At 37.5% G+C, this 14,737-nt stretch overlaps 1 protein-coding gene across 1 annotated transcript in view; it reads right to left on the reverse strand.

Annotated features, from left to right (window-relative positions):
- Nucleotides 1–14,737, reverse strand: part of fermt3b (FERM domain containing kindlin 3b) — a 50,024-nt gene that overhangs the window by 29,259 nt on the left and 6,028 nt on the right. Inside the window, exons 3-6 of the mRNA XM_061930055.1 lie at nt 13,101–13,334; nt 6,297–6,413; nt 3,392–3,560; nt 3,164–3,266 (exon numbers count right to left, since the gene is read on the reverse strand). Coding sequence (XP_061786039.1) covers nt 3,164–3,266; nt 3,392–3,560; nt 6,297–6,413; nt 13,101–13,334 — 623 coding nt within the window. The remainder of the gene's footprint in view (nt 1–3,163; nt 3,267–3,391; nt 3,561–6,296; nt 6,414–13,100; nt 13,335–14,737) is intronic.

A 14,737-nucleotide genomic window follows, 5' to 3' on the forward strand; every position in this document is an offset into this window, starting at 1 on the left:
AGAAAATGGCGGATTGCTTCCCGTTGTGACGTCATCGCTCCGAGAGCGAATATTAGAAAGGCGTTTAATTCGCCAAAATTCACCCATTTAGAGTTCGGAAATCGGTTAAAAAAATATATGGTCTTTTTTCTGCAACATCAAGGTATATATTGACGCTTACATAGGTCTGGTGATAATGTTCCCCTTTAACTGGACATCTGTATGTGCTCGACGCCTCAATCATTGGTATGTGTTCATCTACAAAACCATTCTGGGTATCACTCCATCTTATCTGTCTTGTCTTTGAACAAAGAAACAAAGAAGTCACAATCTTCGTTCAATGAATGTTCTGCACCCCAAAGTAAGAACTGAACTGGGCAAGAAAGCATTTAGGTTTTCAGCACCGAAGGCTTGGAATAACCTACAATCGAATCTTCAACTTCAAACCCTTGTTACGTTAAATGAGTTTAAAGCTTCTGTGAAAGGATTACCTTGTCTGTATGCACATGTTATGTGAGCAAGTTTTAATGTTGTAAATGTGATGTTTTATGTGTTGTTTACTGTTTTTAATGTAACCTTGCTGCTGCCCTCTTGGCCAGGTCTCCCTTGGAAAAGAGATATTTGATCTAAATGGGATTTTACCTGGTTAAATAAAGGCTAGATAAAAGGAGTGGGGACCCACTCAACATGTCAGTCGATGAGGTCTACCACTTTTTTGGTGCCTGTACTTCAAAAGTGCAATGTTTCCATGTTGGTTTTACTCTGATATTCAAAACATGTTCAAAAATGTGTGTAAGTGTTAATACATGCAAAAGCAGTCAGGAAAAAGACTGCTCTGTTCAAGGTGGAAATAAAGACTTTTTCATTCTATTACACAATGGTGACTTCATTGGGTTTTATGGAAATTCGGACCAAGTATCCACATATGTGGACATAATTTTTCTCTCAAAGTACATCATATCAAAAGATGATTTTTAGTTTTTCTTCTAATTAGGGTCCAATAAACCCAAATAGCATAGAGAAATAAAAACAGCTTGGCCTTACGAGGTATTAAAGCACACGTAAATGGTTTTAAGCTTAAAGGTAAAATGGCAAATGGTTAAAGTTAAAAGGTTTAAAGTCAAAGCTTATGGTTTAATGTTTAAAGTTAAACGTACAAAAAATGAATGCAAAGTTAAAGGATAATTTAATGTTTGTTTAACTCTTGCTAAAAGTTAAGCATAAGTTTAGAATGTTAAAAGTTTAAAAGACTTCCAGAAAAGCTCGTAGCCATTCTTGTAGTTTCTTTATTCCCTTTAATGACTCTAATTGTTGAATGGATTTAGTTCAGTTCATTTAACCTGCTTGTCCCATTCAATTGATTTAATTATTTAAAATCACTTAAAATGGTTAATTCATTCGCTAGTTCATTTACATGTATTTAGGTCATTTAAAATGTCTATATTCATTTTGACAGGCAATGTGTTTAAATCATTATTTAAAAGTAGAAAGTTTAAAACATTCAGAGGTTTGAAACAGTATTTGAAAATACACGTGTAATTAATTACATTGTTAGCATCTCCGTTTCTGTGTTTTAAAGGTTTACAACCTGATGATTAATTGAAGATCAACTGAAATGAAACCAACAATGCTTAAAATTGGAAAATAAAAAGTTGATCAATTGGAGATCATGAGTTGTCCTTGAGTCCTTTTTGGAGTAGAAGAGTGGAACTGTAAACTCACCACACCGGTATGTTTTAGTGCTTTCATGGTGAGTTTACTGACAGATATAAGTAAGAACTTTACACTACTTTATATTAGAAATGGCAACAGTGGAGGATGAATGTCACATAAGAAGATCGAGAAAAAGAAGAAGCTTATCAATAAAGGTGTCAGCACGGACTACAAAGGCAGACGCGCGCAATTTTTCAGAACTTATGCAGATCCCAAATACAGATCAGCAGGTACCAGACAGTAAGAAAAGTTGCTTTTGCATAATATTGCGAAACAAAACGCCAGATATGTCTTACCTTACACATACACCATAATAATACTCCTATGTTGAAGCACAGTACAATCCACCAAGCGGTGTGGCTTCATAGCTTACCAAAGTCCTACTAAAACATTTTGATAGATTTTTGAGCGCCGTGTGTAATGTTCTATATTGTCAATGGAACATATAAAATGTTGCTGTTGTTTACTTGAGTCATATTGCAGTCTATATGTATCTCTTATGTGTGACTGCCATCTACTGGTCACACTTATCATTACACTATGTACCAAATAAAAGAGCTTCGAGGTCGGTAAGCAAAACCAGAATTATTCCATACATTAGGCGCACCGGGTAATAAGGCGCACTGTCGAGTTTTGAGGAAAAATAAGCATTTTAAGTGCGCCTTATAGTCCGGAAAAATACGGTATCATTTTTGGCTACATAGGAAATATATATACTGTTAAACAAGCTGTGCACTGACTACTCTAAAATATGGGTACAGTAACATGCAAGTTTATTGTCCCTTTTAGAAAATATAGTAACACTGCAACAAAACTGAAATCTAAGTAAGACTAAATATCTCAAATAAGGGTGATAGTTGCTTATTTTCTGTCTGATAAGATAATTCTTCTCACTAAGCAGATTTTATGTTAGTGTTTTACTTGTTTTAAGTGTTTTGGTCCTATATGATCTCAGTAAGATATTACAGCTAGTTGCTGAGATTTGATGACCTATATTGAGTAAAACATGCTTGAAACTAGAATATCAACTATTGCAAAGCTGTGTCATCAACACTCACAAGTATAAAACTACTTTTTTTAAGTAATCATTTCTTATTTCAAGCATGAAAAAAAAAATTATGACTGACACAATTGTGTCTCATAATTAAAACAGATAACAGACTTTGCTGTTTTATTTTCAATGAAACAATAGAAAATATGTACTCATATAGTAGTACAATTTTTATTAGTGAGATTATACTTATTTTAAGGTATTTTTGGGTTCATTGAGGTTAGCTAATTTTACTTGTTTTGGAAAGTCTTGACAAGCCAAATTTTCTTGTTCTATTGGCAGATAATTTTGCTTAATTCAATTAAAATACCCCTAATTTTTGTATTTTTTTTTTCTTGTTTTTGAACACTGACTTTTTGCAGTGAAGATGGAGGGTGGACTCCCTTTTTGAGATACAGTACTGGGTAAAACCACACACACCTTAGGCTCGATGTCATAGAAGGCAAAATACTTGAAGCGAAGCCACAGTTTGTCGTTGTCTTGGATGCCCTGCTGCATCAGACATCGGGATGAATCCAACCACCTGGGGGGGGGAACACTCAAATATGTCATTGTGTTGATCTAAAATGTATGCCAAGCACTCAAGTCAATGCACAAGACACATTCCACTTATCATATTCCAAGCATGCGTGTACACTGAGAGCATACCTGCCGTGGATGTGGGCCTTGTCCACCACGCTGGCTGGCCGGTACTGCTTGGTTATGACCTCAGGGGCAGGGAGAGGCTGGGGGACGGACAACATCTTGTAGATCGCCTCCATCTCAGGCGAGCCCATGAAATGTGCCGGCATGCCATTGTACAAACTGGGTCTGGACGCTGCAATCAAAGGGTAGTTGGACAACATCAATAGAATAGAATAGAAAGTACTTTATTGATCCCTGGGGGAAATTCAGGACCACGGTTAGCTCACAATAGACTATAAACACTTAGGTATTTTTTACATGTCTATTATACAGCATCATTCACATGTGAATAATATAAATACAGTCTATTATACAGCATTATTCACATGTGAATAATATAAATACAGTCTATTATACAGCATTATTCACATGTGAATGATATAAATACAGTCTATTATACAGCATTATTCACAGGTGAATAATATAAACAGTCTATTATACAGCATTATTCACATGTGAATAATGTAAATACAGTCTATTATACAGGATTATTCACATATGAATAATGTAAATACAGTCTATTATACAGCATTATTCACATGTGAATAATATAAATAGTCTATTATACAGCATTATTCACATGTGAATAATGTAAATACAGTCTATTATACAGCATTATTCACATGTGAATAATATAAATACAGTCTATTGTACAGCATTATTCACATGAGAATAATATAAATACAGTCTATTGTACAGCATTATTCACATGAGAATAATATAAATACAGTCTATTATATGGCGTTATTCACATGCAAATAATATAAATACAGTCTAATATACAGCATTATTCACATGTGAATAATGTAAATACAGTCTATGATACAGCATTATTCACATGTGAATAATATAAATAGTCTATTATACAGCATTATTCACACGTGAATAATATAAATACAGTCTATTATACAGCATTATTCACACGTGAATAATGTAAATACAGTCTATTTTACAGCATTATTCACATGTGAATAACATAGTCTATTATACAGCATTATTCACATGTGAATAATATTAATACAGACTATTATACAGCATTATTCACATGTGAATAATATAAATACAGTCTATTATACAGCATTATTCACATGTGAATATTATAAATACAGTCTATTATACAGCATTATTCACATGTGAATAATGTAAATACAGTCTATTATACAGCATTATTCACATGTGAATAATATAAATACAGTCTATTATACAGCATTATTCACATGTGAATAATGTAAATACAGTCTATAATACAGCATTATTCACATGTGAATAATGTAAATACAGTATTATTCACATGTGAATATTATAAATACAGTCTATTATACAGCATTATTTACATGTGAATAACATAAATACAGTCTATTATACAGCATTATTCACATGTGAATAACATAAATACAGTCTATTATACAGAATTATTCACCTGTGAATTATGTAAATCCAGTCTATTATACAGCATTATTCACATGTGAATAATATAAATACAGTCTATTATACAGCATTATTCACATGTGAATAATATAAAAACAGTCAATTATACAGAATTATTCACATGTGAATAATATAGTCTATTATACAGCATTATTCACATGTGAATATTATAAATACAGTCCTTATACAGCATTATTCACATGTGAATAATATAAATACAGTCTATTATACAGCATTATTCGGCGTATTAGTATTTGTTTGACTTATGCAAGCTGTACAACGGTTTCATGCAGTAGCTGTCATAATGTTCTAAAATGCTGTTGTCGGGTAAAGAAATAGTCACAAAGTCATCGTATTTTTCATACATAAGGCGCACCAAATTATAAAGGAGTCATATTATTATTATGATTTTTTTTTCTACAAGTAAAAGACTTTGTTGTAGTCTACATAACATGTAATGGTGGTTCTTTGCTCAAAATGTTGCATATATTATATTTTTACAGACTTTCTACAGCACTCTCTGACCATTTTTTCAGGATGCCATGAATTGATTAACGTGGACCCCGACTTAAACAAGTTGAAAAACTTATTGGGGTGTTGCCATTTAGTGGTCAATTGTACGGAATATGTGCAATCTACTAATATCAAAGTTTCGATCAATCAAAAAAATGCGCCGTTTTGTGGGCGGTGTATTCACGTACCTCCACTTTGACTGCGTCTTCTTCCGCCATATTTTGTTGTAGTTTTTAGCGCTTCCATAGCGAGTTTACTGACAAATATAAGTTCGAACTATATGCTACTTTAAATTACAAATGGCAACAGCGCAAGTCGCATGTCAATGTACGAGCCAGTCTGCCCCACAACAAGGGGATGGAGGAAAAATGAGCTTGTTGACAACAGCGTGGGCTAAAATGGCGGACGCGCGCAAGGCACTTTGGGTAGATTTATACCATATACTGTTGGATAATCCAGTGATGGCCGGTTGGGAAATTTTGAGGAAGTACTATGGAAGGCAATGCCTCCGTGGTTGGATTTTAAATTTTCCGAACCTATGCAGATCCCAAATAGACAACAGCGGATACCAGTAGGTAAGAAAAGTTGGTTTTGCATAATAGGGCACAACAAAACACCTGATAAAATGTCTGCTAATGTCTTCTAATATGTGCCATGATAAGACCATATTACTGTATGTTGAAGCACAGTACGTCTGACTATGGAAGTCGTACTGCTCTGACAAACCATCAAGCGGTGTGGCTGCATTGTCCCCTTTAAAAAAAAAAACTCATCTAAATCTTAATTAGAGCCCACATAAAATATGCTAATGAAATATTATGCGTAGAAAAACTCCCCAAAGAGGATGGATTGGACACAGTCCCGCATGATAAAGAATCAAATTATTTGATAGACAAAACACGTCGCTAAGTTGCTATTTTTTGAGCACCTGAGGAAAGGGGCACCGTCGTCAGGTCAAAAATCTCCTCCGCCGAGCCTTTGTTCTTCTTCTTTTTCTTCTCTTCCACGGGCCGAAGCAGGGAGAGCTCCTCCGGGTGGCGGATGTCTGCAGAAGTGGCAAATGTCACCATGTTGTATTCAACACACGCTCGCATCAGACCCTGCGGTGAAAAGTGTCTGATCAGAAAATACTTTCCACTCACCCCAAGGTCGTTTACGCCCGCACAGAAGAAGAATTCCCTAATGTGTTCAACTTTTTGTTAAAACAAAGTTACTTGGGTAAGTTATTTCTGAAGTAAAGAGTGTGCTGTGACGAGTTGAAGGTTTAATGAGGAAGAACATGAAGTTGGACAGTCTGTCAAGAGTTCAGGAACTGGGCTTGATTAAATTTAAGGGCCGTTGATGTGTCACTTTTCATTTGAATCCTTTGAAACGTACAAGACTGAAATTGTGGGTCTGGACAAGAAGGATTTTTTTAGAGGCTAAAATTGTCTCGTATGGTGCTATGATAACTGAGACAATATGAGACATATATTACAAACTCGTTTCCATATGAGTTGGGAAATTGTGTTAGATGTAAATGTAAACGGAATACAATGATTTGCAAATCCTTTTCAACCCATATTCAATTGAATGCACTACAAAGACAACATATTTGATGTTCAAACTCATAAACTTTTTTTTTTTTTGCAAATAATAATTAACTTCGAATTTCATGGCTGCAACACGTGCCAAAGTAGTTGGGAAAAGGCATGTTCACCACTGTGTTACATGGCCTTTCCTTTTAACAACACTCAGTAAACATTTGGGAACTGAGGAGACACATTTTTTAAGCTTCTCAGCTTAAGTTGTTCAACAGTCCGGGGGTCTACGTTGTGGTATTTTAGGCTTCATAATGCGCCACACATTTTCAATGGGAGACAGGTCTGGACTACAGGCAGGCCAGTCTAGTACCCGCACTCTTTTACTATGAAGCCACGTTGATGTAACATGTGGCTTGGCATTGTCTTGCTGAAATAAGCAGGGGCGTCCATTGTAACATTGCTTGGATGGCAACATATGTTGCTCCAAAACCTGTATGTACCTTTCAGCATTAATGGCGCCTTCCCAGATGTGTAAGTTACCCATGTCTTGGGCACTAATACACCCCCATACCATCACAGATGCTGGCTTTTCAACTTTGCGCCTATAACAATCCGGATGTTTTTTATCCTCTTTGGTCCGGAGGACACGACGTCCACAGTTTCCAAAAACAATTTAAAATGTGGACTCGTCAGACCACAGAACACTTTTCCACTTTGTATCAGTTCATCTTAGATGAGCTCAGGCCCAGCGAAGCCGACGGCGTTTCTGGGTGTTGTTGATAAACGGTTTTTGCCTTGCATAGGAGAGTTTTAACTTGCACTTACAGATGTAGCGACCAACTGTAGTAACTGACGGTGGGTTTCTGAAGTGTTCCTAAGCCCATGTGGTGATATCCTTTACACACTGATGTCGCTTGTTGATGCAGTACAGCCTGAGGGATCGAAGGTCACGGGCTTAGCTGCTTACGTGCAGTGATTTCTCCAGATTCTCTGAACCCTTTGATGATATTACGGACCGTAGATGGTGAAATCCCTAAATTCCTTGCAATAGCTGGTTGAGAAAGGTTTTTCTTAAACTGTTCAACAATTTGCTCACAAATTTGTTGACAAAGTGGTGACCCTCGCCCCATCCTTGTTTGTGAATGACTGAGCATTTCATGGAATCTACTTTTATACCCAATCATGGCACCCACCTATTCCCCATTTGCCTGGTCACCTGTGGGATGTTCCAAATAAGTGTTTGATGAGCATCCCTCAACTTTATCAGTATTTATTGACACCTTTCCCAACTTCTTTGTCACGTGTTGCTGGCATCAAATTCTAAAGTTAATGATTATTTGCAAAACATTTTTTTTTTTATCAGTTTGAACATCAAATATGTTGTCTTTGTGGCATATTCAACTGAATATGGGTTGAAAATTATTTGCAAATCATTGTATTCCGTTTATATTTACATCTAACACAATTTCCCAACTCATATGGAAACAGGGTTTGTAGATGACGACTGAGACAATAGGAGACAGTTATTATATGACAACTGAGACAATAGGAGATGGATATTATATGACGACTGAGACAATAGGAGACAGATATTATATGACAACTGAGAGACAATAGGAGACAGATATTATATGATGACTGAGACAATAGGAGACAAATATTATATGACTGAGAGACAATAGGAGACAGATATTATATGACTGAGAGACAATAGGAGACAGATATTAAATGACGACTGAGACATTAGGTGACAGATGTTTGAGGCTTGTCAAGGTCATCACATGTGGCACAAAGGCAGCGACTCCAGATCAGAAGGTTTTGTGTTCAAGTCACATCAGAGTCAACTGGGACTCCAGTCTATGCATATAAATTCCCATTCAGGATTCCGTGCGAATTGCCTGAGAAAAATTAACTGATATTTCGCCGTGTTTTCTTCATCAAATCCCAGGGGAAGTTGGCACCGGCAGCTGCCGAAAATCAGGTTTTGTCATGCAAAAGTGCTTCTGCTGACTGTGATCAAACATTTCACAGCTAGTTGGAAGAGACTGACATCAGACTCTGTGGCTCGTCTGACTCCAGATCAGAAGGTTGTGTGTTCAAGTCGCATCAGGGTCGATACATGAACTCCTCTGCTTTGATTGACAGCTTTAACATTCAACTCAAGTCAGGTCTTCATATAACCGGAAGGTCAACAACTTCTCATGTGATCTCATCCAATTTCCCGCTCGTTCCGACGTTCTGTCGTGTTTATATGCAGAAACCCATTTCACTGTCTTCAGGGACATAACACTGACTTTGTGCTGTGATCAGAAAGTCTGCACCATTTGAACCCTTACAATTCAACAGTGCTTGCCAAAAACTGCTCTATAAATATCACATATTAATGATCTGTGAAACATTTTTTTTTGTTAATTGTGATAAATCTTATTGTTATTGAGCCCTGAAATGGGACAATGATTGGCAGCCACATTGACTTTCATGCATCTTTTCTTCTACACTGCCAGATTTAAAACCCTGATGTATGGAGCCAGAACACTGCCAGTAAGATCTGGTATCCCAAAAAACAATTGACATTGTGGAAAAAGTTTTATTGGCACCGAAGCAAGTTTTGGCAACAAATAAATACAAACATTGACAACTGAGACAAGTGGATGCTTTTGATGCCAATATTCATATTTTCTACACTTTTATTGCTTTATTGTGTTATAAATATGATCGCTTCTCTTTATTACGATTTAATTTCTTGTTTTCGGTTAATAACAAAAGTAATGGCAGCGTTTTAGTGCGAGGGGCGTGCACCCTAGGAGGAGTTCATCAAAGTACGACCCCTTTTTTTCACCGAACAATGGCCTAAAACCATCAAAGCAAAGTTTGCCACCATACCACGCCCACATCTTATGGTCTAAGCAAAAAAAATTCATAATTTATCATCGCCTATATGTGTAGTATCTGTCATTTTAACGGCGACTCATTTGGTCAAAGTCCCTAGGAGGAGTTCATCAAAGTACGACCCCTTTTTATCGCCGAAAAATGTCCAAAAACCATCGTGGCAAAGTTTGGCGCCATGCCACTCCCACATCTTATGGTGCAGGCAAAACATTTTCATAATTTATCATCGCCTGTATGTGTAGTATCTGTAATTTTAACTGCGACTCATTTGGTAAAAGTCCCTAGGAGGAGTTAATCAAAGTACGACCCCTTTTTTTTGCCGAAAAATGGCCTAAAACCATCAAAGCAAAGTTTGCCGCCATACCACGCCCACATCTAATGGCGTAGGCAAAACATTTTAGTAATTTATCATCGCCTATATGTGTTTTACCTGTAATTTTCATTGCGACTCATTTGGCCAAAGTTCCTAGGAGGAGTTTGTTAAAGTACGACTGCTTTTTATCGTCAGAAAATGGCCAAAAACCATCGGAGCAAAGTTTTGCGCCATGCCACGCCCACATCTTATGGTTTAGGCAAAACATTTTCATAATTTATCATCGCCTATATGTGTAGTATCTGTAATTTTAACTGCGACTCATTTGGTAAAAGTCCCTAGGAGGAGTTAATCAAAGTACGACTCCTTTTTATCGTCAAAAAATGGCCAAAAACCATCAGAGCAAAGTTTGGCGCCATGCCACGCCCACATCTAATGGCGTAGGCAAAACATTTTAGTAATTTATCATCGCCTATATGTGTTTTACCTGTAATTTTCATTGCGACTCATTTGGCCAAAGTTCCTAGGAGGAGTTTGTTAAAGTACGACTGCTTTTTATCGTCAGAAAATGGCCAAAAACCATCGGAGCAAAGTTTTGCGCCATGCCACGCCCACATCTTATGGTTTAGGCAAAACATTTTCATAATTTATCATCGCCTATATGTGTAGTATCTGTAATTTTAACTGCGACTCATTTGGTAAAAGTCCCTAGGAGGAGTTAATCAAAGTACGACTCCTTTTTATCGTCAAAAAATGGCCAAAAACCATCAGAGCAAAGTTTGGCGCCATGCCACGCCCACATCTAATGGCGTAGGCAAAACATTTTAGTAATTTATCATCGCCTATATGTGTATTACCTGTAATTTTCATTCATTTGGCCAAAGTCCCTAGGAGGAGTTCGTTAAAGTACGACTCCTTTTTATCGTCAAAAAATGGCCAAAAACCATCGGAGCAAAGTTTGGCGCCATGCCACGCCCACATCTAATGGCATAGGCAAAACATTTTAGTAATTTATCATCGCCTATATGTGTATTACCTGTAATTTTTATTGTGACCTATTTGGCCAAAGTCCCTAGGAGGAGTTTGTTAAAGTACGACTCCTTTTTATCGCCGAAAAATGTCCAAAAACCATCGTGGCAAAGTTTGGCGCCATGCCACACCCACATCTTATAGTGTAGGCAAAACATTTTCATAATTTATCATCCCCTATATGTGTAGTATCTGTAATTTTAACAGCGGCTCATTTGGTAAAAGTCCCTAGGAGGAGTTAATCAAAGTACGACCCTTTTTTTTTTTGCCGAAAAATGGCCTAAAACCATCAAAGCAAAGTTTGCCGCCATACCACGCCAACATCCAATGGCGTAGGCAAACATTTTTAGTAATTTATCATCGCCTATATGTGTATTACCTGTAATTGTCATAGTGACTCATTTGGCCAAAGTCCCTAGGAGGAGTTTGTTAAAGTACGACTCCTTTTTATCGCCAAAAAATGTCCAAAAACCATAGTGGCAAAGTTTGGCGCCATGCCACGCCCACATCTTATGGTGTAGGCAAAAAATGTTCATAATTTATCATCGCCTATATGTATAGTATCTGTAATTTTAACTGCGACTCATTTGGTAAAAGTCCCTCGGAGGAGTTCATCAAAGTACGACCCCTTTTTTTTCGCCGAAAAATGGCCTAAAACCATCAAAGCAAAGTTTGGCACCATGCCACACCCACATCTTATAGCGTAGGCAAAAATTGTTAGTAATTTATCATTGCCTATATGTGTATTACCTGTAATTTTCATTGTGACTCATTTGGCCAAAGTCCCTAGGAGGAGTTTGTTGAAGTACGACTCCTTTTTATCGCCGAAAAATGTCCAAAAACCATCGTGGCAAAGTTTAGCGACATGCCACGCCCACATCTTATGGTATAGGCAAAACATTTTCATAATTTATCATCGCCTATATGTGTAGTTTCTGTAATTTTAACTGCGGCTCATTTGGTAAAAGTCCCTAGGAGGAGTTAATTAAAGTACGACCCTTTTTTTTCCGCCGAAAAATGGCCTAAAACCATCAAAGCAAAGTTTGGCACCATGCCACGCCCACATCTTATGGCGTATGCAAAAATTGTTAGGAATTTATCATCACCTATATGTGTAGTAACTGTAAATTTAACTGTGACTCATTTGGCCAATGTCCCTAGGAGGAGTTCGTTAAAGTACGACTTCTTTTTATCGTCAAAAAATGGCCAAAAACCATCGGAGCAAAGTTTGGCGCCATGCCACGCCCACATCTTATGGCGTATGCAAAAATTGTTTGGAATTTATCATCACCTATATGTGTAGTTACTTTAAATTTAACTGTGACTCATTTGGCCAAAGTCCCTAGGAGGAGTCCATCAAAGTACGACCCCTTTTTTTTGTCGAAAAATGGCCAAAAACCATCGGAGCATTAGTTTGGCGCCATGCCACGCCCACATCTTATGGCGTAGGCAAAAATTGTTTGGAATGTATCATCACCTATATGTGTATTACCTGTAATTTTAACCAAAGGAGTTCGTTAAAGTAGGACCCCAATTTTTTTGCAAAAGAAGACGAAAACCAAGATGCCTGACTTCCTGTTTGTTTTCAGGTATGGGTTCTTGAGACTTTTATGTGCGTCCCGTCATGATGGACGCCTCCTGTGGTTTTTGCGTCAATATGTGAAACCGGTGGGAAGGGCTATTTTTCTTTTTCTCATTTTAAAGGTGGCGCTAGAGAGCCAATTTTGAAATTTTATTTTTGGGACCCGCGTCAGGTATAGCAAAAAATAATCTATATTTTGCACAATATGGGGACTTTTCCTGCATGTTAATGGCCTTAAAAAAGGCGTCCAAACGGGTAGAAAAAAAACACAATTTCAATAGGGCCCCCCTGCATGGCCCCTGCCGGGCCTTGCTTTGTTGCCGAGGCCCTAATGAATGACCCCAGGATCTGTTAGGCGCTAATAGAAAGAGGAAAGTGAAGAGTTGTGTGACTCACTGAGTAGTCTGCAGATGCCCATCACCGTCTGGAAGACGGGGTTGGAGAAGCAGGCACAAAGCCTCAGGGTGGTGCCGTTGGGCAGGCCCAGCCTTAGGGGCTTATGTTGGGGTAGGAAGACGAGACGAGCGTCGGCGTGGATGCCGTATTTATCCAGAGTCCAGGACGTCCGCAGCAGCCATTTTTGCTTTTGATGCCACCACAAAGCGTGATCCGACCAGTCTCGCTGGATCTCTGCAGGGGGCCACAATGAAAGCATGAAGGAGACCTTCCTTGCATCCTGAGTACTGATGGAGCTCCAGTCAGGGCGGCTTGGCAAAAATACATTATTTATTTATATATGTCAACTATATTGTGTTGGGGGCCAACATTCCAAAAAGGCCGGACTTGGCCCTATTAGTCTTATTTTGAATACTCCTGAGAACCAGAGTCTTCTACATGGGATTTTTACTCTATTTATTTTGTCATAAATATGATTTTTGGGGGTAAAAATGAGCTTTGTCTACAGCAGGGGTCGGCAACCCAAAATGTTGAAGGAGCCATATTGGACCAAAAATACAAAAACAAATCTGTCTGGAGCCGCAAAAAAATTCAAAGCCATATTACATACAGATAGTGTGTCATGACATATACATTGAATTAAGAGGACTTAAAGGAAACGAAATGACCTCAAATATAGCTACAAATGAGGCATAATGATGCAATATGTACATATAGCTAGCCTAAATAGCATGTTAGCATTGACTAGCTTGCAGTCATGCAGTGACCAAACATGTCTGATTAGCACTCCACACAAGTCAATAATATCAACAAAACTCACCTTTGTGCATTCATGCACAACCTTGAAAGTTTGGTGGACAAAATGAGAAAGAAAAAGAAGTGGCATAAAACACGCCCTGGAAAGTCGGAGAAAGTTATACATGTAAACAAACTAAGGTGAGTTCAAGGACCGCCAAAATTAGTAGGACAAAACGGCGCTCGCCATATACTCGAATCAGTGAAGCATGTTTAATATAAACAGTGTGTTTTATAACAGTTAGGGAGGTTTGTGTCATGTTTGTCCTCCTACAGAAACCATATTAAAACAAAAAATATATTTTTTTTTTACCCTCATCTTTTTCCATTTTTCATACATTTTTGAAAAAGCTCCAGAGAGCCACTAGGGCGGCGCTAAAGAGCCGCATGCGGCTCTAGAGCCGCGGGTTGCCGACCCCCGGTCTACAGTGTAAACACAAATCTGTAGATTTTGTAGTAAAACTCAGTTGCCAGATTTTTACAGTACAATTTACAGTGTTTTTGTTTTTTACACCGAATACATAGAAAATCGATACCACTATTATTATTTTTTTTACAGTAAATAGAATAGAATAGAATGGAATTTATTGTCATTATTTTTGCACATAACGAGATTAAGGACTCCAACTTCAGGTGCGGTAGTGGAAACAAATATGGAATAAAAATAAATCACAAAAGTAATAAAGATAAAAAATAAGAATTTAAATAAACAGACTACTATCCAATAAAAACAATTAGCAATCCTGTACAATATACAAAACAATATACAAAAAACTGTACAATACACACAGAACAAAACATGAGTACTAGAGTAGTAAAGTAATGTAAAAAATTCTGGTGAC

The sequence above is a fragment of the Nerophis lumbriciformis genome, linkage group LG36 (assembly GCF_033978685.3).
Source record: "Nerophis lumbriciformis linkage group LG36, RoL_Nlum_v2.1, whole genome shotgun sequence".
NCBI lineage: Eukaryota > Metazoa > Chordata > Actinopteri > Syngnathiformes > Syngnathidae > Nerophis > Nerophis lumbriciformis.